We start from the raw sequence: 25,963 nt of genomic DNA, 5'->3' as shown, positions 1-25,963 counted from the left end.
GGGGGGGGGGGGGGGGGGGGGTGTATCGACGTCCAGATAATAAAGAGCGGTGGGTATCGTAGTTAAGAAGATTGTGGAGGGGAAGGTGAGGGGTTACTTAAGTGATAGTATATATATATATATATATATATAAATATATAGGGGGATATCTCGGGCACATATTAAGCAGGATTATTTATTGCCCGGCGTGGAGACCTTTGATTTGATTTAACAAACAGTACCGGTAACAAATTGATAAGCGGTCGCGGTCGGCAAGATCATAGGGGGGCCCCGTTGGTATATATACGAAGGGGCAGGTCAGGGCCGTACGAACGTATCTTCGGTACCCGCGTCCCTTCTCCTCGTCTTCGTGAGAGGGCGCCATTAGCATAGACCGACCCCCCACGGAGCCCGCGGGGCCCGGAGTGCTGCCCGTTCAGGGCCCCACGGTCCACATTACAGCGGGGTCCTGATATATAAACCGACCCCATTGATTTATGGCCCGAACGATTCCTTTAATTATAATACGATATTTATTCAGATGAGGCGTGCGGAGTTCGGAGTCACGCTGCTATATGGTAATGCCCATCCGCGCCACCCACCACCCTTCGCATTTTTTTCACGGCCCGTATTACCACTGCTCGGGACTTATGCCGATTTCCTTGGAGCCAACGCATCACGTACCCATTGGGAATTAGGTCGCTGTCGTCGTGGGCCTTACGATCCTCGTTTATGTCCTACCGCTTCGGGGTCCCATTAGTAATTCGTGACAGGAAGTCACGTGGATGCCCGGATGGGGCCTTATCATCTCATCTATAAAATTTCCTATAATATTATCATAGACCAAAACCGGCTGACAGACACATTACACTGTCGGTCCCAAATCAATTAGCCTATCATTGGAAATTCATGTAGCGAGGTGTAGATTTACAGTAGTCACTTTTTACACGCACTCGTAAGCGTATTAAAAGTGACTACCGTAGAAAGGACCGTAACACGTTTTGCTGGACACCTGGATTTACAACGATACAAGATCCACTCGAAATTATCTCTGAGTTCTAACCGCACCTTGAGGAATTCGCCTTTGCAATTCCAATAAGATATTTATATTAAAGGGAATAAGCATATTTGCCAGTGGTAACCGAGTCACGATTAGCCTCTGCAATTTTTAACCTCTAACCACGTGCGTACATAGATGCACCTACGAATAAATAGAGTCCGTATAGCGAAAGTGCTCTCACGCTCTTACTACACGTACATATGCCAACACGTTCGTAAATCCACATGGGAGTACGTTTCGTACACGTTATCCTATATCTATACTCTATGCGAGTAACAGTAGTACGGAGGAGTCGAAGTTTCTACTGTGATGTGGGCTGCCCGAACAAAAACGAATAAATATGGGTAGCCCGGCAAGAATGGGCAGGATCGTGTTCCCACACACTGCTCGGCTCATCCATAAGGATAGAGAGAGAGAGAGAGAGAGAGAGAATGAAGAGGGGGAGAGAGAAGGAGGTACGAAGGAAGATAAGACTGCAAAGAGGAGGATGAAAAGTAATGACGAAGATGGTATAGGAGAAGGCAACCGCGATGATCCCGACTCGGTAAAACACGTGTAGATAATTACCGACATGCGGTATGAGCTCGCGATATTAATCACGATTAAGCCGATTCCAAGGCGCCCTGGTGTCTACGTATAGACTGCATCCTGCGCCGATACTTATATGTATGGCCCTAACCCCCCACCACGTCTATTTGGACCAATCGCTCGTGTCCCTTGCCGCTTACCACGTGACCCACCACGTCGGATGCACTCTTTTAATTCGTTGCTCGGTTCCTTCTCGACTTACTTGCCAGCTTGGCTTCGCCTCGGGCGGTATAAATCAAACGGATCGGCTATTACAGATCGATTCTTCTATTTAGTCATTATGCTCTTTGGCATCGACCATTTTCATAGACGATTATGACAGTTCCGTTATTCAGGGTATATATATATATATGTATATATATATAGGTGGTTTTACAGCGGATGTGAATTAATCGCTTTCTTTGCACTGTGATGCATTATTTTATAGATGCATGGGACCCTGAATTAAGATATATTTAGATGCATGCACGGATCATTGTTGTCGACGATTGTAAACAGGTTTTTTCCTTTTTTTTTCTGTTTCCATGTTTTCAAATTCGCGTTGAGTAGTTTGTACTATAGGTTATAGGATGAATTTTCTACTGTACTGTACTTTTCTACTGTATGCAAATAACGTGCGACTGAAATTTGGAATATATTCGACGTGGTAATATAAAAAAAAAAATGTGTGTCTAAATTTTTCAGTAAAATTGAAATTCGCTGGTAAGCCTAACGGTAAGAAGTAAAGAGTATCGAATTTTTACAAAAATCAGCGTTAAATATCGTTTCGATTTTATTGCCGTCTGAAAAGGTAATTTCCAACATGATCATTGTTTTTTTTTTTTTTTTTTTTTTTTTTTTTTTTTTTTTTTTTTTTTTTTTTTTTTTTTTTTTTTTTTTTTTTTTTTCCGTGTAGCATCTATCGCGTGCGTTTCAGTTCGCTCGTTAGCTTTTTGTTTGCCACGCTCTCGACTCGACCGCCAATCTTTTTCCACGGCTCAGACATTTCCAAGTGTTGACGTTGGTACGACTGCCCGGCTTCGTTGTCGTGCTTAACTTCATTAACGATCGCCGTTAATCCTTTCATTCTTCTTGCCGTTCCGAGGCATCACTTCCGTATTATTATTTTCAGCCAGTCTTTTCCCATGGTTGAAAATGCGAAATAAAATTTGACCAGGTTCTTACCTCGCGCGTTACTCGTTGCTACGTTAATATATTTAAAGTTACTTATCGTCCACCTTCCTCACCTGACGCGTACAAAGTTTCACAAACCTTACACGTATATAAAGTATTTTCGTTGAACTCATTCGAATGCATTGCCCGTCGTCTGCATAGGTTGATTAACGAGTCTTCGAATAGGCAGATCTTTAAGAGGGCATACTACCACTGATTGATATGTTTGCCGGGCTGTTACTGCTTCCTTAGGTGGAGCCACCGTCTCTCCTCCACTACCGTCGATGATTTAAGGGCCATATATTACGGGCCCTTGGCACCGGCTTCGTAGCACTACTTCGCTCTTCTGTACCTGTATTATTGAGACGTCCACCAGCGCGGGAGCCATATAACCTCCGTGCGCGCAAACTACAGCTTGAAATATGTCTGCGACCCCTGCTAATCATTTTACTCCCGGAAATCGCTAAACTCACGCCGTCATTTTTCTCTTTGTCTCTCATACGTACCATTGCTCTCGTATTACACCCTTTTCCCTCGTTTACCATTAACCGCTTTAAAGTTGAAAATTTTCACGAGCCACTTGCCACCCATCCACTCGTTACTTCACTTCGGAGAAATTGCGTGGCTGTAATGCACGTAGATGTATATACACTTAAATTTGCCGCGCATGCAAAGCTCGGAGCTCGCTTGGTTTTCGTATGGAAAAGACTTTGAATTTAATGGGCGATTATCTGCTTTACTGTACGCTGTTTTACTTACACACGAAGCGCACTGTATCTACCGATGGCTGCGAGTCGCCTCGAGGATATAAGGGGTGTATTTTTTTATTTAAACAATTTTGTGGGGTTGACATTTTTTTTATTCATAAATTCTCAAAAGTCTGTCACCGCCTTATTCCTATGCTGGTTGGTCGGTTAGTCGATCGAATCTGCTTGTTTTGCGAACTTTCGCTGTTATCACATATCTTATCGACGTATCGTGCATATTTATGTATCAGTGATATTTTATTTGAGTATAAGACTTAATGTGATCTGATTCTAGTGTTGGTCAATTTTTCTCTATATTTTTATTTATTTTTATTCATACCGGTTTTTAGAGACAGCTGTCAGATTTGACAGGTACGCACGTGGTGTATATTTATATATCGTCAATGAATTGTAGATAGGTCATCGCATTACGAGGGATTCATCTCGCTATTTGATGGATCGTTCTTAGATATGAGACTCTGATTGTCCGCACCATAAAAGAGGATGGTGACTTCGATTTCATCTTTTACCTAAATCCAACCTCCTTATACCTTCTTTTATCATTTCCGTTGTTCTCCTCTTTTCCTTTTATTTTACCACTCCTATTTTATTTCTTTTTTCTCTCTTTCGCTTTTGATTATCCCGCATTCTTTTTTCTCTTCATACTTCTTGTACCGTATCTGCTATATATATATATATATACACCACCGTTTTCCGGCATGCTAGATCGGCTTTGGTTTATCGTCCGTTTCCATGAATCCGATTGTGTCTTCCGCATCTTCGATATTCGCAATACTCACAATAGTATATATATATATGTATACATTAGTGCCTCACATAGATAGTCTCAGTGCAGAATGGCTATCCGTAAAAAAAAATCTTTTTTTATTCCTTTTCCTTCTTATTTCTTGCCTTTCCATTACGCGAGATGCACGCGAGCTATTGCCGCTATCTTTCTGCTTCTCAGGAAGTGCCGTCGCTCTATGGAAACTGCCCTGTTCCTCCCTCCCTCCTCGTCCTTCCATCTTACGCCCAAAGCGTGGCCATTAGCAGATTAGGCGTCTTTATATTCGAATGAAAAAAAAAATTGGCGTTCATTCATTCGTTCGTTACTGTTTACCTCGCTGTGTCGCTCTCGCTCTTTATCAATGAAGATTCCATGTGTCGGATGATAACCGACGCGGACTCGATAGGCCAAGACACATAAGAAATGACGATAGAATTAATACAAGAATAGGAAAAAGCGCTTATAGCCCGTGGCAGGAACGTGGCTTTCGCAGGGCTGGCATCGATGTTAATCTGCCTGCAGAGCTAATAGACTGTGACCCTGCCATAAATAAGATCGATAGGGTAACGAATCAGTGGCGTAGACAGTGTCGATTTCTTGCGTATGGAGGTATAGAAGGATTTTGGAGGGGCGTGCGAGGGGAGGTAAGTAATATCGTAATCAATATCCATATTACGTAATCAAGAGTAGATTCGCGTTACAAGACATTCAGTCAGCTGTCCCGTAAAAATTTTACGTAATCTTACAGTCACCCAAACGGACTTTGAATCGAATTGTAAATTTGCCAAGCTACCCCATTGACTGTTGGGTGTCCTGGAAAAATGTTGGAAACGAGGAAATGAGCAAACAGTACCGGAAGTTTGCGATGTTTCCTTGTCTCTTGGCCGTGTAATAAAATAACTAGAACAAACAGTAGTGGAGGTCTGAACAGTTGTCCGAGAAAGAGAATCAGAGTGAGAGAGAGGGGAAAGGATAAAAAAAAAAATTGGCAAGTACCAGGGACCTGTCACGTGCTCTGACTCTTTCCCTCTCTCCGTCTCTTTCTATCTTACGGATCAAACGGACTCTCTACTGTTTCCAGGTTGTTCTAGAACTTTCCGGGAGCGAGCGAGTTTCGCGGGAGCAAACAACTTGGGAATTCAATGGCTGACGAGAGGGGCTAGTTTGTTTAGCAATTCCGACTGCTCATGCGTTTAGATACAGCGACAGTCTCGGTTCTTACTCCTTGGTACGTAATGGTCCATCGTACGACGGAAGAGGAAACGGGATGCGAAATCGGAAGGCAAATAGAATCTTTTATGGAATTTTGATAAATTTTCGTATAATCGAAAGTCATCCCTTGCAGGGAGGGATGAAGTCGGATCGATGGGCCTTGTTCGCTATCGGCCGGGAATGAAATAGAAAAGAATTGGCCTAGTGGGTCCTTGCGTATTCAGGAGAGAAGGACCTGCCAGTAGCAAAAGGAAGGCGGTTCTGTTATTTTCCGTCTGAGCTGGCATTCGCCCGTTCGAGTCATAGAATAATCTGACGGAGAGAGAGAGAGAGAGAGAGAGAGAGAGAGAGAGAGAGAGAGAGAGAGAGAGAGAGAGTGCGATACAGAGGAGAAGAGAGAAAATAAGGTAGAAAGAGATGGAGAGTGAAGTCGTCCCGAATAAACGAAAATTTTCCCTTTAAAATGCGGAATGGCTGTGCGCTACGGTCGCGGTCAATAGTGGATAGCTAGATATGTATATGTATAGAATATAGTGGGTAACGTGCAGGGGGGGGGAGGGGGTGCTGCGAGGGGTACAAGGCGGCGGGACACCACGTAAAGAGGACCGAGGGAGGTGGGTTAAGAGAGTGGAAGGGGGTGGGGAAGAAAGAAGGGGGGGAACGATGGGAAACCCTCCTTTCCATTGAGTTTCGCAAATAGCCCTCCGTTTCTGAAAGAACTCGCAGCCAGAATCCATTTAACCTAATATCGCCGAGTATTATTTAATTCGGCATCCCCTATTGTCGCGAAGGAACGGCGCGAGGTGCCTTCTTCGTCTTTCGTTTCCTCCTGTACTACCCCGATTCATCCCTCGAGGAAAGTCGAAATTTTTCGCGAAAATTTATATACCACGGATCTTATGAGAAGGGTGACAAAAAATTCGTTGGAGTCAAGTAGGGGTGGTCGGGATAAAAATTTGAGACGAATCGATGCATCAGGAGTCACTTGTACGTGTCTGTAATTCGGGGAGTTTCTCGGGTATGGAAGAAAGTAGGAATAAGACGCGGTGTATTTGCTTGCAAGGGGTTGACTGGCAATGGGGGATGGAAGCCAATTCAATTACACATCCTGGTCTGGTCATGGGGGTTGCTCCGGGGGCCGTCTTGAGGGTCCAGTGTTGTGTAGTTTTGCTGGACCCGCAACCTGGGCTACTACGAGAAGCCAGTCTCGTGCTGCTCGTTCGCACCCCTTTGGAAAGTTATCGCGAACGTAGCATCCCCTGTTCGAAAGTAGCTACCCTTACACAGTGCACGGGTACGGTGAAGGTAAATATATAAGAAAAAAAAAAATTTTTTTCGTACGACCGATAAAGTATACCTGACGAACCGTCTTGCCGTGGCAGCCATCGGCTGGTGCGTAAGGGATGAAAAGATTCTATTAGGAACTATAGAGAGAAGAATTAACCCTTAGCGGATAGTCAGGGCGCACAGGGCCGTACAGAGACCCTGCAGGAAAGATTGGCCATTTGCCGGGAGCCGCGAAATCTTTTGGGGTAATATTTACCTTCGAATCATCCCCCGAAAAGGAGAATGGCGTCGGTGAAGCCGGGGACTTACGAGGAGGTGGTGCCGTAAGAGGGATGAGACGGGAAGTTAAAGGCAGGAGATGCTCGGGAGGTGGCGGTGGGGTAGGGGGATGAATGGGGGTGGTCCTGAGACAACCCCTTTATTAGATTATCGGACGAGTGTCGCAGCACGGCCACTCTTTGAGTTCCTGCCGAGGACCCTCAGGGCTTATTGTCTCGTTTCAACCCCTCCGCCTCGGACACACCGAGTCCGAACCACCCCCTGTCCTAGTACCCTTGGCAACGGGCTTATATCTATATACGGCTATAGGACTAGGCGTGGGACGTCAATCTATTTATTTACGCACTTTTTAAAAGCCCCACTTTTCGAAGACACCTTCAAAGACGCTGAAATTGTCTGAAAATTGATTTTTTTTTTTTTTGGACAATGAACCGTATTCCTTTTTTTCCTCTGGCGTCACTCGGTCATGTATGTTCTTATTGTATTTCAGACATGGATCTGTTACGTGTACAGGGTGTCTTGAAATACGTAATGACTTTCCACTATAGGCCTCCTGGGTAGCGTGATTATTCGCGACGGCTGGCGATTCTCGAAAAATTCTTATAATTTATCTCGAGTAATTAATTTACCGTATTCAAATTTAAATAATAAATTATATACGTACACATGCATCGACACGCGTTACTGCGATTGGAGAATTTTTTTTTCAATTTGGAAATTTCCCTCTCTGATCACCAGAACAGCTGCTATGGTACAACAAGGCCATTGGTTGATTCCGTTGCTGCGTTAAGCAGGGATTTTGAAAAATGAGAGCGTGACAAATTTTTGAAAAAAAAATTCAATACGTACAATCCCCTTCCTCTTCTCACTGGGATACCGATCGATCAAGATGTCGATTTAAATTTGTAAAATTATCTGGGTTATTATCTATGTAAATAGGGTAGCGTGATAAAGTTACATTACAGGTTTTGAATTTTTCGAGTAATTTACTAGGTTTAGATTATTTTTTGTTATCTTGTATCTCGTATGAATAGGAACCTCGCGATTAAAGAAGTAGGAAAATTTGCATTGCAAAATTGCGTAACAGAAGCGTCGAAGCCCTTTCGCTGGCTACCAGCCATCTAGCACGTAATCTCTTTACTATTTATTTCCACCTGCCGCATCTAACCGGCTGCGCGTTAACGAGAACTCTCTACTCGCTATCTGCATCGAAACTTATTACGAATATCCCTTATAAACTAAGCCTAAGGATTGCATTCCCAGCCTGACGTTAACTGCCCTTGTTGTAATTATACTGGCTGACTCTCGTAACTACCTGGAAACTGTTTAACGGGTGTGCAGAATATTTCTAAATCACTGGGATCATCTCGACTTATAAGATAATGCAGTTATATGAGGCGAACTCATAAATTAATTGAAATACAGATGCATTGCAATGGACCAATTGACGGATGCTGTATCTCTATCGCTATTTGTATCTGCACTCGTTATCTCCTATCTGACTATAGTCTGCGACAATTCTAGAGCAAAATGAAGGTAGGTCAGTGTAGAACGTGTCAGTGCACCAGTATGCAATAACGTATAACAGTTCTAAGCCATTTTGGTGCGGATAACTGGTTTGCGGGTATCTAATGTCAGGCCAGTGACTAATCGTAAGGTCAGGGACGTCGTTGGATGCTCAAGGTACCCCGTTCTTAGGTATTGAGGAGGATCTTTTTTTTAACATATCCCACTGGAAATTTGAGAACCGGGCAAGACCCGGTGCATACAGAAAAGTGCATCCGTGCGGGATTCTGACGTATTGAATCGTCATAAAGCATTCGCGTGCATCGGAGCGGCCTTATTGTCCTGTCATTCACTCGTCATCCCCCGCTTTTTTGAAGTCTGGTTGACTGGCTGGATGGCTGGATGGCTGGATGGTGCACCTCGTGAAACGTGAAAGCGCTGGGGGATGCGAGTGCAGAGGGGCGGGTGGGGAGGGAGGGGAAATTATACGCATACGTATTAGAGGGAAAGTAAATCTGGTGGTATTTCTTTCCACTGGTGCAACTTTTAGAATAGGTCTAGGGATTTTCGAATTTAGGGACTTTATTTATATACCTATATAAGTAACGATATTCTGCGATCCGTGGCCTTAGACGGGATTAGGATCTCTCCGCTGAGATCTTCTTCGAGAAATACGAGAAGATGTTAGTTTCGTGGGATAAAAGAGGGAGGAAGGGGGGTAGAACGTCACCATGTTGAATTTCTCAGGTGGTGGCAATATAGTTTACCGAGAATTGCATCAGGATAATTTTTTGAAACTCGTTATGTGGTGAATAATAATTTTCTTCAAAGGTTGGTAGCACTTTGTGGAAAGTAGCATGGAATTTTGGTAATTGTTTTCTTTCAAAAATCTTCAGAAAAATTGAAAACAAAATTTGCGACTAATCGATGTCTCAAATCAGTGGAGTGACGGTGGTTCGAAAACGTTTTTTTTTTTTTACATTCTTATTCACAATTCAGGGAAACTTCCCATGACCCAGAATGTACCGGTATTGTGAATTTCTAAAGAAGCGGCGGATTTTCATCGAAAAACAGACATTTTACCCCTTACGAGGCCCTTCCTCCATACGTTGAATGGGACCTTTCCCTCTTTTCTCTTTTTTTTATATACATATATATTATGGGACTGAACGATTTATCCAAAAATTCGGTGAATATGCAGGATGCGTCCCCGATTCACCCTGCGCCACCCTGCGCAACCGCGCATCCCATGATTTTCCGTCTTTCTGGTTTAGGGTGGAACCCGTACAGGGTGATCTTCCAAAATCGTGAAATTTACCTGCACCCTATTAAGCGATGCAACCAACCCCACGTCACGGGGTCAAAATCCAGCCGTACCACTAAAGCATGCAAAGGGAAAAAGAGTGCTATATGTGGACTGGTGGGGAGTTAAAAAAAATTCAAGGCTTCGAATTTCACCCTAAAAATAACGCTTTTTCACACAGTTTTTACGGAGAACCTAGAGAATCCGATGGGGGGTTGCGCGGGCTTCCTGATGCGCAAGGGGAAGAAAAGAAGCGCAGGGTAGGTACTTTATTCCACAAAAAGTTGAGTTTAACGAAAATTCTCAGGAATTTGAAATACCCACTCACCCCCTTTTTTCACATATGCCCACATGGACCACGGGCACTTATGTCACTTCTTAGTGTGTCGTATAATCTCTCCTGCATATATATATATACTTTGTATTATATATATACACGAGAGAAATATATATATATGTATATACTTGAACTCTCCTGGGAGGGTTTTTGCCGCATCGGTGCAACGTACCATGCTCAATGCAGTTTCAACTGCATTTCCAACCCCGACTATACTAGGATCAATTTATCATAGAACGGATCGAGTCATCGATCCCGTCAGCATATACATATATGGTGTTACATACTAGCAGCCACGCATATACCCACCATACGTACATACAACGAACAAAAACTAAAATTTCCATTTTAACGTACACTCGAACAATATCCCATTTAATCGGTTTTACTGGATAAAGCAAAAAAATGGATTAATCATTCGCTCTAATCGAAAACGTGGGATCGATCAGTCCAAACAATAATCGAAAATCGAACAGATCAATGACCGATATCCACGTAGGGACAATATACCCAGAAACCGAATAGTCGCAAAGGGATAATAAAACTAGCTACTCCACGTATAGTATATAGGGTCGCCGGTGCATTTCTTTTTTCATATACACAATTTCCAACCTGCGATCGATATCAAGATTTGCGGCTGCACGCAATTTTATCCGAAAAATCAAATCAGGCTCAATCCGAAATTCGAAACCCTGGCCCATTCATAGCGACAGTGCTTATCACTAAATTGGATTAACTTTTGAGATAAACAACAATGGGATTAAAAAAAGCAAAATGCACACGTCGATCGAAATTGAAAATGGCCTCGAGACCTAAAATTACTCATGCATATATACCGTCGTTTGTACCTACGTGCTTTAGGGATTGTTCTAGTGATATTTTCTTATCACTCCTTCGGTTGACACATTGATATTTGATTTATTTCACATAGCTCGCTGATAACGGTCACTCGTGTTATTCACAGTTAAACATCTAAAATCGAGGCGCGTCTCAGCTTTATCGTTATTGACCCGCAGTTGCGCAATATTTATTCCGTTTACAGTTCGATCAACCAATTACACTTATCCATTTACAAATCGTTATCATACCAGGGAATTATTCTCGCGACTTTTGGTGAAAATAAAAAATACACGTTAAAAAACGCTTTTCGGAAACGGTATGGTTATCATGTGTGTCACTGGTCGATGCCATTAAGAAATTTCACTGTACGTGACGTAACGTCACGGTAATTAGGATTTCTCGGCACCTTTTCAAAAAAATTACCAACCAGCAATCAAAGCGCTAATTAGTACAGGCCCAAGTATTAAGCAAGCACTAGGGACTTTCCTGTTGTCACCTTCGGCCAATAATTATACATGTGTTTTGTTACTGCATATTCGCCTGCAACTCCATACCTATATATATACATATATGCATCTACGAACGCCTCTGTCTCCAGTCTCGACTCGACGGTCCCATTCGTTAATGATTCCTCTCCATGTGGAATTGAGAATGTCTCGAATCCAAGTGCAACACGACTAGTAAGAGTAGCTTCATCGATCCCGCAATGGTAATACCAACCCGACCAACCTAACCTAACATAACCAAGCCGACGGAGAATCACGAAGGAGGATTACGATGAGGATCGACTGAGGGCTACCAGTTTTTCTGTGTCTTTCTGCCGGCACCGTATAGTAGACAGTAGCCAGTAGGCAGTTGCAGTTGCAGAAGGAGCTGCAGCCGCCGATAATGAATTACGCATGCGCTTTTGGACGCAGTCAGTTTACGCTGGACGATGCAACCGTGTCTGCGAGGATGGCTACTGGAATCTGCAATGGTTCTGTATATATATATATATATATATATATATATATATATATATGCAGTTGGCAATACGTACACGCATGCAGGGAGTTAGGTTAACAGAGAAGCAAAGATTGAAGTTGCATACGAGTTGGGATTGGTAGAATTTTCAACCAATCGGAAGACTTCAATCCCCCCCACCCCAGCATCCTCACTTGAGAAGTGCAGTTTGCTTTAAAGATTTCTTTTTTTACACCGGGTGCATCCGAATTGCATAAAAGGGGGTAGTAAGGGTCGTGATATTTTCCACGTGGGGGTCAACTGTACCAATACGAGACAATTGCAGGTCCGTTTAATCAAAATGGCTGATCTTTCATATGCATATAAATTTGCATGGTGGATATCGCGGAATTGTTTTCTGTTCTATACAGTTGTTTCGAGAGAGTGACGTAGAGACTGGAGTGAATTTATTTAATTTTATATTTGGATAGTGATCGCGTGCGAATAAGATAGTTAATTAGTCAGAATTGCATGTACTGTTTTGATAGTTTATTACAGGATTCCCATGAGCTATTCTTTATGTAGGCATCGTATATTTAGCTCGGATAGACATGGCATATAGCATAACAGTGCATAAGACAGTTCATATATTATTGCTGGGTAAGTTTTGACTATCTTCAGGTGCCATCTTGATTTCGCAATGGATTCCCATTCTCTCACAGCGACTGGCTTCGTTCCGGTTAAATTATAATAATCGTCCCTGATTAATCATTAGGCACGCTCCAGATCGAGTGCATTGACCGGATGCACCTTTAATGATTTCGAGTAGTTCCCTTATCGTTCACCTTCCTTATCCGAGGATAAAAAATTGACGCGGTATCTCCGTGCTCATTTATTTTTAATGCACGCGAACGTACGTATACAGATTTTTGAAAATATCGATCGTACGAGATGAGCATAAGAAAAAAAAAAAAAATGGAAAATGGAAAATAAGGGTAGTTCGCGTACGGAGGTACACAAAGGGGGTGACACGCTCGCAGGGCCGTCTGTCACGGAAATGAAAAAAAATTGCGTAACGGTAGTGGAAAGGCTTTGTGACGCAACCCCGAAGCCGTCCATAAAATACAGTCTGGTAAAAGTTTAAAATGTTTGAGGAAGGGTGGTTCTCGAGTGCCCTGCCCGTATAGAGAGAGACTGGGATTTTTCGGGGTTGGCTGTTACTATACCTCGTTGGTCGGTACCGTCGGTAAGGGTTGCCTGTGTATAATATAGCTGGTATACGGGTGTAGCGATCCAACTGACGTCACTGACGCGTGCTACGTTCGTGCCCGGCACGTACGCGCTCACACTGGCATATCGAGGGATGCACTTATGCACTTGGATCTCCGAAATAGGGGTAGGTATATGCACCCCATTGGCGAGGACGGACGCAGATGCTCGCGAGAAGAAACGACCGAGGGGTTAAGGGGACGGATAGACGTGTGTCTGCCATTGTGATTTTAAATTCGTAACCCAACCCCCTTCTTCCCTTTTTTATTTTTCACCCCTTTTTCAAAATCCAACGACCAATCCCCCTTGGGTCTTGTGTGTGCTCTACCTGCGCGTTTCTTATATTTTCTTTTCTTTCTTTATTTTTTTTTTTTTAACTTTCTACGCTTATCCCATAATGCGTAACGTGTTTCTCGAGCGAATCGATCAGTGACGAATGACGGGATGATGAGAATTATAAATTTTCATTTCGTAATATAAATTTTTAGCGACGTTTATACGATCGGATACATTGAATTTTTAGGTTTTTTTTTTAAATTTTGGGATTTTCATTTTTTTTTTTTTTTTTTTTTTTTTTTTTTTTTTTTTTTTTTTTTTTGATTTGATTTTATTCCGATATATACTTTTCGTGTTAGAGCGACCGTGTCTGATATACGTATTATTCAGAGATAACCTAGTTCGATAATCTGTGAATGTATCGTTTTAATTCCAGTCTTTTCTGTACGCTTAGGAATTCACGTTCTTATCGTGAAATATGGAATTTTCTTGAAAACACGTTATACGCATTTTTGATAACGTGGACGCGTACAACTTCCATTTAAAAATAGTCAAGGTAATAGGGGTCGAGTCATATCATCCCCTTTCTTGGATTCGTTCAAAATGGCGCCCGGCAGTAACATGCAGATTGGCCAAGGTGTCGGTATAGCGCTCCGGAGACCAAGGGTGACTGTACGTTACAACCCCCAGAGCCTAGAGGGGCGGTTCGCGCATGCGAGCCAACCCTTCCTCAACCCCTAACGCGCTTTTTTATTATTCACGTTTTATCGGTCCGCCTTTTACTACGGGCCAGGTAGACCGTATTAACATAATGGCGGCATTCTAAGAAGACTTCGAGCTGCAACCATTATGGCGCACGGTATATACCTATATATGCCTTCTATGTACCCTTTATATATGCGCAACTTACCTATGCGCAATTCGTACCGATTTTCAAATTTCTAACCGTGAGATTTCGAGGCGCTAAGTGTTTTGCGTGTTAGACTATATAACCCATAGGTACATAGATATATATATATATATACAGCATATGTATACCGTTAGTATATAGTATATGCTTTGAGGTGGACCCCAAGACTGGTAGCTTTTTATCGATCGCACTATGATACGAATGTATTTGAAGCGGGATAAAATGAAAGGCATCTTTATACAGTAATTAAATATTTGTATTTTAATTGGAAATTAATAAAAGTAATTATTGAAAAATGATTTATATATCGATAGTCTTAAAAATATTGTCAATCTATCTATGACTATGCTTATCAGTCGCACCTTTAAACCTGTCCCATTGTCGCTTGACTTTTCGACGATAAGAAAGTATCATCGAATGATTAAGGGTCATTCACATCGGAGCGACATGAATATAGAATACGTACATTCTGTCTTATCAGTCGGTGCATTTTTGATCTGGATGCGTCAATACTCCTACGGTATTATCAGCATCGGTTTTATATTTTCCATATATCTCGATATCACGTAGCGCAGCACATTGCTGATAAGCAAATCGGGTTAATAGATTAGGGATTGTATCCGACGATGTTTTTTTTCCTCGCTTTATCAATGTTATAAAATTATACGCATGCTTGGACGGTGATCGATTGAGGATTGGTGAAAAATGATTTTTTTAATTTTTGAAAGGGTTGAAATTTTTTTACTTATTTTATTCAATGCATTGGCCTTGAATTTAAGGGTTGATTCGGTACGACGATAAGATTAAGCCTTGAGGCTATTCTAATTTTGCGTCGAGGGATCAGAAGGGCGCGCATTGACGGTGCAATTTACTTATTGAGAGAAGGGTCTTTCCACCCCCTTTCTATCCTGTCCTAAACAGGATTCAATTTGGCCACTACTACCCTCGGGTCCACCTTCAAAGAAGAATCGCCATCAGCGCCACTATACCTACCTATACGTACTATACCGGCGACCCTTTTTCCTTGAGAGCGACCAGCTCGGCCTTTACTATTAATCTCATATCGCTCGTTTTATCCACAACCGTCTTTCGCCCCTTCGTCAACTCGTTTATACGGAGAACCGGGTACTTTGCGATATTGGTCGATGTACGGAAAAAATTTTTGAACTTTTTTGAAATTTCCCAAAAAAATTGTCTTGCTTTTGTAAATGTAATGTAATTGCTTAATTAAGTGATAATGCTTTTGAAATGTAATTTTTTTAACTTGTATTAATTAATCGTAAATCGTCTTCACTAACGAGAACGAAATTTATCGCGGACGTTGGCTGTTTCCAAGTTCGCGACTTTGTCGAATAAGTAATGTAAAGGTCCATTATGCCGAAACGTTTCGAGGGTCTCGACCAGGTCAGCCAATCCCCTGGGGGGCCGTTAAAGTGAAATACTCTTGAATGCAAGGTGGCTGCTGCCTACTGGCTGCCGGGATCCGACCGACCCTTCCGATTTCCACCACCCAAGGGATGCAGGGGGGTCGGTTGGCTTCGCGTGTAGGTAAATCGTTGTTATCTGGACAGTGATAAACCCCGTGAATGGAGTTGGCGCTGGATGGACGTCACCATACTGGTTTGACCCGGTGCGGTTCGACCCCCTCGATATAAAAGAGAAGAGGGTGTTTTTTTTTTTTTCTTCGACAGACTCCGAAACCCATGGGAATTTTTTTTTCCAAAATTCACTCATACGTGTACTTGTTGATAAAATCCAATTTACAATTGGCGAAGGGTAAACCGCACGAGCGTCTGACGGGAATGAGAAGATTTTTTTTTTTTCATCCAGATAATTTAATTTTACGTAAGGTCCATCCGGGATCTGCGTTTCCGGTTAACGTACCACAGGGTAGTTTCGTTTGTCTCGTGTGTATAGGGGTGGGATTCCAAGAAGCAGGGGTCTTCTCGGGCATGCAAACACCACGAGATTAAAGGAACCGCTGGTCCATGCTCTCAGGGTAGTTGTGTACAGACTCCGGAGCCTTAGGCTAGAGATCATGGACCAGGAGATCCCACAAACTCGAGAGGGAGGAAATTTGTAGTATCGTATAAAAAGTTTGCAATTTTTCACGTAGCACGTTAAATCTATATACAATTAAAAAAAAAAAAAGAAAAATACAGAAAGAAAAATGAAAAAACTATTTTTCATCCGAGAGAAAATTATTTTCTCGTAAGACAATCGCAACGCTTTAGCCAACCCCCTAAGCAGGCCAGAGCCAGGAAGTAGAGGGGTTGCCGAGAGCAGCGGCCATTCTCTGATGATATTGATTAGCCGACGCCCTTAGTTAGCGCCGGCTACGCTTTCTTTTATCCATTTCTCTTACGTTACCTATTATCCGACTGTGTTTCTCTTCTCGAACTGCCATATAGTGAAGCTTAGTTCGCCTTTATGTCTCTCTTTCTTTTTCCTTCTTTCTCCTTCTCTCTCTCTCTCTCTCTCTCTCTCTCTCTCTCTTTCTCTCTCTCTATCTCCCTCTCTCTCTAAAATAATCAGCCATCTAAGTCGCGCAGATCTTTCTTTCGCGTGTACATATCTACACCCTCCTTACCTCTTGACTAAATCATTCATCGAGGAAATAATACATGAATCCTGCTACCTAGAATACCTAAATACTTGACCATTAGATCTTTTTGTGCGTTTATTCGCAAATCAAGGATTCGGTACAGTGAGACTCAAAAATAATTGTCCAACGTAGTAACGTTAACTACGGTCGACCGAACGTCACCCTGTGAATCTTTGATACATAACGAAAAATATACATAGCAAATAAGCGAAACAGTGTTAGGTATGGTTAAGTTATGGGAAAAATAAGTATATTTATTTTGAGACGTCCAGTAAACGTTACCGCGGAAACCCATAAAACTCACCCCATGACCATACTGAAGGATCCCATGGACCCCGCGTAATTAGACACTGCAGCCTGGAACAACATCCAGGGCTGGGACCATTGTTCCCGGAAATTAAGGGAAACGAGGGAAAAGCCGTGGAAGGAAAATGCATAGGCAAGGGAAAATGAAAGCATGTGCGTATATATCTATGTATGTACTACACATATATATATATATATACAAACATACGGGGTTCGCTAATTATGTGCAGTCGACGAGGGGAGAGAAGCCATTTCGCTTGGACTTTATATATGTATATATATGTACATAGGCAAGGGGCTAGGTTATTAATACGATCTGAGACCCACCCTTACCTACGTCTCAACCATCTAACCTTCTTCATATAATTTATCCAGGCAGCTTCCTCTCATTTGCTTTTCCTCATCAATAACCGTCGGCCATATTAATGCTCAGAAACACCCATCCCCCCCCCCTTTCCCCACCCTTCTCAGTTTCGTAAGTCTGTATGAATCACGCACTGTATATATGCAATGCACGTGGGTTCCTCCTCGCAATTAATTTTCTTAACTTTTTTCTGCTTTTAGGTAAAGTCTGGGTGGGCGATAACGAAGTGGCATGGCGAACGGATCACAGCTTCAGAAGAAGTTCGCCATTGAATCCTTGTAGTACGACGATAACGACGACAACGGCAGGTGGCGGCGCATTAGCGCATCCCGACCTTTCACCCCCGATAGCAGCGCCGGTTACGACACCCGAACACAGAAGCACAGCAACCCTTCAGGCGAAGCTGGAAGGTCACTCTCCTGGTGAGTGTTAAAAAACAAAAAAATGCAAAAAATAATTTTTTTCAGAAAAAGTGGTGAAATCATCAAAACAGAGGGTTAAATAGCGCTAGACGCGTATAAGGGATGAAACGTTTCCGGATAGGGTGGGAGAAACGAAATGGCGGAAAGGCTGCGGATAATCTCTTACGTGATTCGAAGCTTCCCGTCGACGCGTCTGAGTGTTGTCTGCCGTCGCGATTTCATCCCTTAGCTTTCGAAATTTCATCCCCTTTTAGCCATCTAGAAAATCAACCCCCCTACTCTTTTACACGCGTTCGCATTCACACTTAGGATTTTTCTTACAGCCTATCTGCGCTGGTAGTAGATATAGTATCTAACAGCTTCCTCTGGACCCCTCTTGTTCCGTGCGAAGAGTGGCACTCTTCTCCAGTGTCGGGATAAGAAGATCTCAGGAAGGGATGGTTCTTTAAATAATGCAATAAACGCGACGTCCTTTTACGAACAATGCCGACCCTCGTGATGAAGGTGAATTGCGGATACCTCCGGGAGTACTTTGGAACAATGTATCCCACTTACTAGTCCTGATTTTGATTTTTCAAAAATTATAAAAAAATTTTTTTTTTTTCAAAAATCGAACAATTTCACTCGTTGCATTGAAACGGTCTTTTCGTAATTTATTTCGTTTCCCTCAGTAAACACTGGACCGCGTACAAGGGTACATAAAGCAGACTAAAGGCTGCCCTTTTTTTCATTTGCTTAAATAAACATTGCTCCGATAAGAACTTCCCATCGTATCGTACGGTACCCACAGGAACAACGTTCCTCCTGTATATTAAATCCCCTTCTTCTTCACTTCGTTCTCGCTGGTGGTGCAAAAGCAGCCGGCTGGACTTGCAAGAAGCCCGCGTATACATATACATAGGGTTAGAGGTAGCGGACAGGAAGAATGGCGAATAAGAGTAAGGGGTAAGAAAAAGCGTAGAGAACACTCCTGCTGGAAGACATGTATAATGCATTGCTCGACATTTCCATGTCAAACATTGCCTTGACTCGCGGAATTTAAAAGCACTAGCCCCCTACGTATAGCAGGTAGGTTGGTAGGTAAGGTGGGTACGCGTGCATACATATGTATTTATAGAGTAGGTACTTGCCTATACTATACTATAGCTACATGTTACAGTGAAGTATAGTAAGCGGATATGAAAAGTAGCCATCTTTATTTACACCGGATATGCGCTGCTTGGTGGTAGGTTGGAGAGGTGAACAGGAGTCTCGGAGAAAAATTGTGTTATCAGATAAATTGAACGTAAATAAAAATAGGGGAGGTCATAGTTACTTATTCCTATAGAATTTAATTTTCTATTGATAAGACTCGACCATTTGACTGGCAGAGCCATTATCATTACCCAGGAGTCTTATGCGGATAGGAGGTATAGGTAGTCGCTATATACGAAACATCCTGTCCATTCTGTTTATTCGGTATATCAATAAGGAACAGGAAAGCGAACATCCCGTGGGACATACTGGACCTCCTGGACCACCTTCTGTCTGGCCGATAACAATATGTTGCTTACATCGTCCTAACCGATGGACCCTGGGCTTTTGGCGGATACTGGGAAAAAAAAAGGATATTTTGAAATATTGGCTGTGGCGATGGGAGAGGTCCTGCGGACCCTCAGAACTTTATTTTTTAGATTTTAGATCGATATTGACGGGGCAAATTTTTTTTACCGATTTTATCTTAGAGGGTGTAATAAAGATGTTTATTTTTTTATTAGGCATATTAGTGACGTTTAATTTTTTATGTGGAAATTGCGTCATCGTTATGGGTTATTATTGTTATTGACGATGAGATTTTTCTGTGGAAGGATTGTAGGGGGCGGAGAAAGGGTGGGGGAAAGTAAGGGTGGAGACTATGGGAAGCAGGAAGACGACTCTTAAAAAGTAATCTTCGAAGTTGTCGAACTGTGTAACGGAATTCTGTCCCGTGTAAATTACGCAAGGACTATAGGAAAGGACTCCCCCTATATCTTCTGGTGTCTTAACGTATCTCTCCCTCGAGGCTATTGTTCTACTATACAGTCGGGACACCCCTCGACGCCACTCTCTCCTCCGAGTATTTAAATTCCGTTTATTCCGGCAAACCCGAGTGAATTGTTTCCGCTCCCCCAAGTCGTAGATTTTCTGGAGTCGTCTATATGGCTACTATAGTCGGAGGGGTATCTCTTCGGAGCATCGGGACGGAGAGTCTTGAAAGTTCCGGACCCTGGCTATTTTTATCAAATTTTCGTCGAAAAAAAATAGAACAAATAATTTTTAAACAAAAGAAAAAATTTTTTCATACTATTTTCGTATCATTCTTATCTGTCATAATTTTTTTTTGACTGCCGACATTATTGACTGAACCGTCCGGGACGACAGCCAATAACTGCCCTCTATATCGGTATCATATGGATGTTTCATATGTAGGAGGGTGCAAGGGGGAAAAAAGGATGCGAAGGGATGCATAGGGTTGGCAAAGGGGTGGAGTTGAATTATTGCCTACATAGATTTCAAACTATTATTGCCCAGTGTAAAACACGGCGACATTTGGCGTCAAATCGATCAGGGGTTGGTTATTGCCTATCGGCCATTTTCAATATAAATATCACTGCGTCGTACATTGATGCAATAAAAATTGCCTGAAATTCCAAAGAAATTCATTAATCATACGCGTAACGTATACTCAATTTTTTTTACGTAAACTTGAACGAATGAGTACAGTATACAAACTACTAGTTTGCAAAGTTCAATTCCGTGCCAGGATTATATTCAAAGATAAACAGCAAAGTGATTCTAGTGAAATAAAGCCGGAATGCTGCGCCATCCGTGATCTCATCTTAAAGCTACGAGTTGTAATTGAATTTTGATTTACTTCCCTATAAAATTGCTTCTTCTTATGCTTGAATTATTCACGTGTATAACTTGGTTTCCGTTAGTACGTTAAAAACTTCTAATCAATAAGAACACCTGTTCGTCTTATATATATATGCTCGCATAAAATAACCTCCTTACGGGCTTGATATTAATAATTACCGAATCAATTAAGACCAAAGTCACGCATATCTATTAGCGATCCTAATGAGGACGTAAAGTACCGATTTACGGATAAAGCAGGTGCATCCTTTATTTCCGTAATTTACCCTGATACCTAAAACCATTAAATCATTTAAATATGCACGTTATAATGTAACGAAGTAGGTCAATGTCTCATTATAAAAAAATAAAATAAATATAAGCTCATAATGATTGATGGTTAAAGATCTAATTTTTGAATTAATTAAATAGCCAAAAGAGCCACGAAAAATCTTTGTTAATTAAAAATTCCATCTCGCACAGTTCAAAATTACAGTACAGCATCCGACGCCCGATCACTCGATGACAATCGATAATTAATACCCGCAGAGGTAATTTTATTAATAAAATTTTTCAAAAAAAAAAAAAAAAAAGAGCCTAACCATACTCCGCATATTAATAGGGCACCAATTACTCAAGTAATTTATAATAAGCGATTTGCCATAATTAATCGATTACGTTAGGGAAGAAGCGTGCGCGCGTGTGCATTTTCCCCGCTCCAACGCCCATCCCTCCTCACGCTCTTTTATCCCCCCCAACACACTCAACCCCTTCCGCACTCCCCACAAGAACCTTTTTTGAGATCATAATTTCAGATAATACCGACGCTCCGCGCAAATGCCGGCGTGTAGGCAAATTGAGGTGAGATTGGAGGTCAGGATTCTGCCAACCGTTACCGCACCAGGTATGTCTGCCAGTATACCGGGTTGTTCAAAAATAAATTTTACCAAGGTCACTACCGCCCAGAACACGTAATTCGAAATTACTGAAAAAATATAATATATACCTTGGAACCGTCGTGTTTTATTCGTGAATAGAATAAAAATTTGCATTTACATATTCTATCGACCCACCCTATATACATGTACGTGTATACTTGAGGTAACGAAAGTGCAGCAGGTAGCATCGACCATGAGAAAGCTTACCGATCTGCGGGTCCGGCAAGGTGAATCGACTTTCACGGTCCGGCTCCTCCGGGAACGTTAAGAAGCAGTTACTCCTGTACACGGGGTAGATGAAATCGCGAGAAGGCGCGCGTAATACCAAGGGATCACGGTGGACCGGCTAACGTGATTATTATAAAGTCAATACGTTGCTAACTCATCAGGCAACCACGCCCACTAACAGCCCGGTAATATGCACCAGACAAGGAGTCAGCTATGTTACACGGGCCTTATGTATCTACCTATACTTACCTCAGTACCAGTATCTATGGTGACTACGCTATATACGTAGATACGTGTAGTCATAGTTGGCATCCAGTTGCAGCGTATATATATATTTTGTACGTACGATATACGATAAGGTAATACCGAGGAAAAGTGAACTAAAAACACCTGAAGGTATCTTATGGGTTATGGAAGCCATTATTATAGGTAATGGGGAGAATCCACAATGCGGGTTTTCATGAAGCTTGCGTATGAAATTGCGAAAGGGTTTATTTGTCCGGTTTATCGTTGCCGGTTAATAGGTGTATTTGCTATTTACTCAAGTAAATATCGTTGCTCGCGTGGAGCGATCTGTGGATGCTGGAAGGATTAATTTTAATGGAGATTGTAGAGGAAAAAAAAATGAAAAAAGAATGTATTAATGGAATCGGGTGGTGGATATAAGGGTCGCTTGGTTTATTTAAGAGGTATTGTATTTTTATATAGAAATCAAGTGGATAAGAGCAACGTATACGCATTTGACGAAGTGGTCGGCTGTGTGTTGTTTGGGGTCAGAGGTTAAGCGACGTGATTGAGTCTTGGTTACAAGGAGCCGGCCCTATCCCCTGTCCTTTTTCCCCTCCACCGTCCTCCTGTCCTGGGGAAGGAAACCATAATGCAATTTAAGCCATAATACTTGACTTTAAATTGAAAAGATTGCCCGGGGGATGCGAGGGAGCCTGTTTGGCCCGGTTAGCTTAGGTTAGGTTACGTTCCTAAGATTTTTTTAAGTCGAGAAAAGCATTTAACCAAGTTTCACGAGCATCCCTTAGTACTACGAATTTCGAAGTACCTAAACTCTATATATGTATGATTTTTTAGATCGTAAAATATAAATTACCAAAAGGAGAAACGAATTTTTGAAAAAAAAAAAAAAAGAGAAATTGAAAATTCTATCAGCCGTACCATCCAGGAATGTAGAGTGTTTTTGAAATTCAATGAGAACTAACTGGAAGGGTGGAATTGAAGATTTTTCTCGGTTAACGAGTTTTCAGTGTGAATAGGCTGGACCATTCGAGTGACCAGTGGCCATCTGTCGGCTCGTTCCGGTACTGGACGTTCCCTCTTTCATCCCTCCGTGAAGCACTGACCGACGTCAGGGTGCGCGCACCCGCCCTCTTCGGACACCCCCTCATGGCTTACATTTCCAATCAATAACCGATTGAACAACCCCTCTGCCACCCCCCATCTGCTTCAGTCGCATTCCTCCGAGCTAACGGCCAAACAATTCCACGTTCCGCAGTCCAGATGCGGCGCTTTTGCTTTCTAGTTATTTAAACAAAAAAATCCTCCTTTGCCTTGGACGCGTGCGATTCTGTGTATGCCAATATGTACGTATACGGATGATATAGCGATGCGATACATTATGTGTCTTGTAATAGGCACGTGGTTGCTGCAGAGACCGAAAAATTCGAGGCGCAAGTAGAAATAAGATACGTGCCCTTGTTTCTGGCTGGAAATGAAATTTCGAATTAACCGCGCTTTGCTGCGGGTGGATCTTTTCGTTTCTTTTCTTTTCTTCTGGGTTCTCTTTCTGCCGGGACGGTGAGACGTGATTATTTTCACGGTTCCTTTTTTTGACTTGGGCCGATAATTATTGAGAGGATGTCTACTCGAGGAGTGTAGGAGAAAATGAGAGACAAGAGAGAGAGAGAGAGGGGAGAATGAAAATGCGGCAGATAAAGGAAGGTCCGAGATGATAAATCAGATAGGTGGCAGCAGCTGGTACCCGGGAAATTGCTCTCCATTGTCCCGCTCTGTGTTATTTTGGAAAATCATCTTTCGGCTTTTTGCCTGCTAATTTTGTGGCCCGTTCTCGAAATTACTACCTACTTCCTGGGTCGCGGACCCGACAGAAGCCTATGGGGGCCTTCTTTTCTAGCTTGGCATATGGAATGCGGGCTACTCCATTAACGTCGTTAATGGTAAATCCTTGAAAATTTGCAGAAAACGGTTTTTGGGTTTAATTGACTACTTCCTTGACAAAAATTATTCCACTTTTCATTCAGAGTTTAGCTGTTCTAAGTAGGTCTCTTTGTACGAACGCGAAAACGGCGTAGGTGGAGCATTTGAAAAATGGGGGAGTTTTTTTTGCCAATTTTGAAAAAGTTGGGGTGGGTTGTTATTTAAATTTGAAAGAAATATCTACCTGTCATCTTTCAGTCAAACAATTATTTTCAGTATGGGTACAGTCATTATGTAAATTTTAAGGTGTTCAAAGAGATGACCGACTCGAAAATAGACACGGAAGACATTGTGAATATTTGGGTGATTTTTGCAAAAATACAAAATCAAAAATGTAAGGACACGTATTGGAAACGTGGTGAGCAACGTAATGAGAGTCTTAAATTCTTGTGTGGCCTCCCGAGAGACGCAGGGCCCCTGCATTAGCATCCCCTGTAGTAAACGCAACCTCAGAGACCGGGTGTGCCCATTTTCGAAGATCGAAAATCAGGCCCCGAAACTCTCGGGGCCAGGTAGAAAATTCTACGCCCTCGCACGCTTATACCCGCCAACTCGACACCCTCGTGTCCGAACTTATTTTGCACCCTCAAAGCGCCGCTCCACACACTCTCCTCTTCCTCGGCCCACACCCTTAGAAAAGGAGTCCCGGGGCCCAAGGACGAAGATTAATAGATCCTCCTGGAAAATGAATCTAGCAGCGTGCGTGCCTTGCGCTGCTGCGCACCTTTTTTTATCTCTGGCTGAAAGCAACTGTAATTGCAGTCCGTTTTCAATTTTTTTTTTTTTTCGTATAAATTTTCAAATTTCACACGTCTGCAACATTTACAAACCCATAATCAGCCTTTCGTCAAATTCTGTGTTATTTCGTATCCAACACGACGACGTAGGCTAAATTTATTGACGAATCATCGAATCCATGCCCTCTTGACCCCTGACCCAAAACTGACCCAGCCAGTCATCCTGCACGCGAAATATTATTACACAGTGTACAATAACTGGGTCCAATGCACCCCAAAATGTGAATCTAGCTTGACCCCAGTTTACCTACTATTGTATCGAACAATATGTGCCTCTCTATAGCGATCCCTATTTTCCAAAATTTTGGAGAAAAGCGTGTCCATATCCCAAATGGACAGTTTCAGTCAATTTTCACCAGACGACTACCACTTAATTTTGCGACTAAAAATATAATTTTTATCAAATATTCAGCAAACTCTCAGAATCGAAAAAAAAATCATTTATAACAATTTTACCAAAAATCAATGATCTTTTCAAATCAATGACCCACGTACGAGTGGCTAATAAAAATTATCGAACTCTAAAGTCCAATCGGATGTTCCATGAGAATGATTTTAATGACGTCGACGCGTGTCCTTTGTAAACGCACGGAAAAGATTGTCAAGAGAAGCAAAAGAAAAGTTCCCGCCCGGAAATTTGTCGAATTTTCGAAATATGTTACAGCCCGGGGATTCCCCTAACAATTAAGCCAATAATTCAGAGTGTCCAGGGAACAGTGGGTGTCGAATA

General features: G+C 42.2%; 1 protein-coding gene across 3 annotated transcripts in view; it reads left to right on the top strand.

The window, feature by feature from the left end:
- LOC107271979 (POU domain, class 2, transcription factor 1) overlaps positions 1–25,963 on the top strand; it is an 82,915-nt gene that overhangs the window by 24,472 nt on the left and 32,480 nt on the right. For all 3 annotated transcript variants that reach the window (XM_015748637.2, XM_015748638.2, XM_015748636.2), the window contains one exon: positions 17,949–18,170. In XM_015748637.2, coding sequence (XP_015604123.1) covers positions 17,949–18,170 — 222 coding nt within the window. The remainder of the gene's footprint in view (positions 1–17,948; positions 18,171–25,963) is intronic.

This window comes from Cephus cinctus, unplaced genomic scaffold (assembly GCF_000341935.2).
Source record: "Cephus cinctus unplaced genomic scaffold, Ccin1 Ccin1_scaffold1073, whole genome shotgun sequence".
In the NCBI taxonomy this organism is placed as follows: domain Eukaryota; kingdom Metazoa; phylum Arthropoda; class Insecta; order Hymenoptera; family Cephidae; genus Cephus; species Cephus cinctus.
The sequence above is the reverse complement of the archived record's forward strand: the minus strand, read 5'-3'. Positions and strand labels throughout refer to the sequence as shown.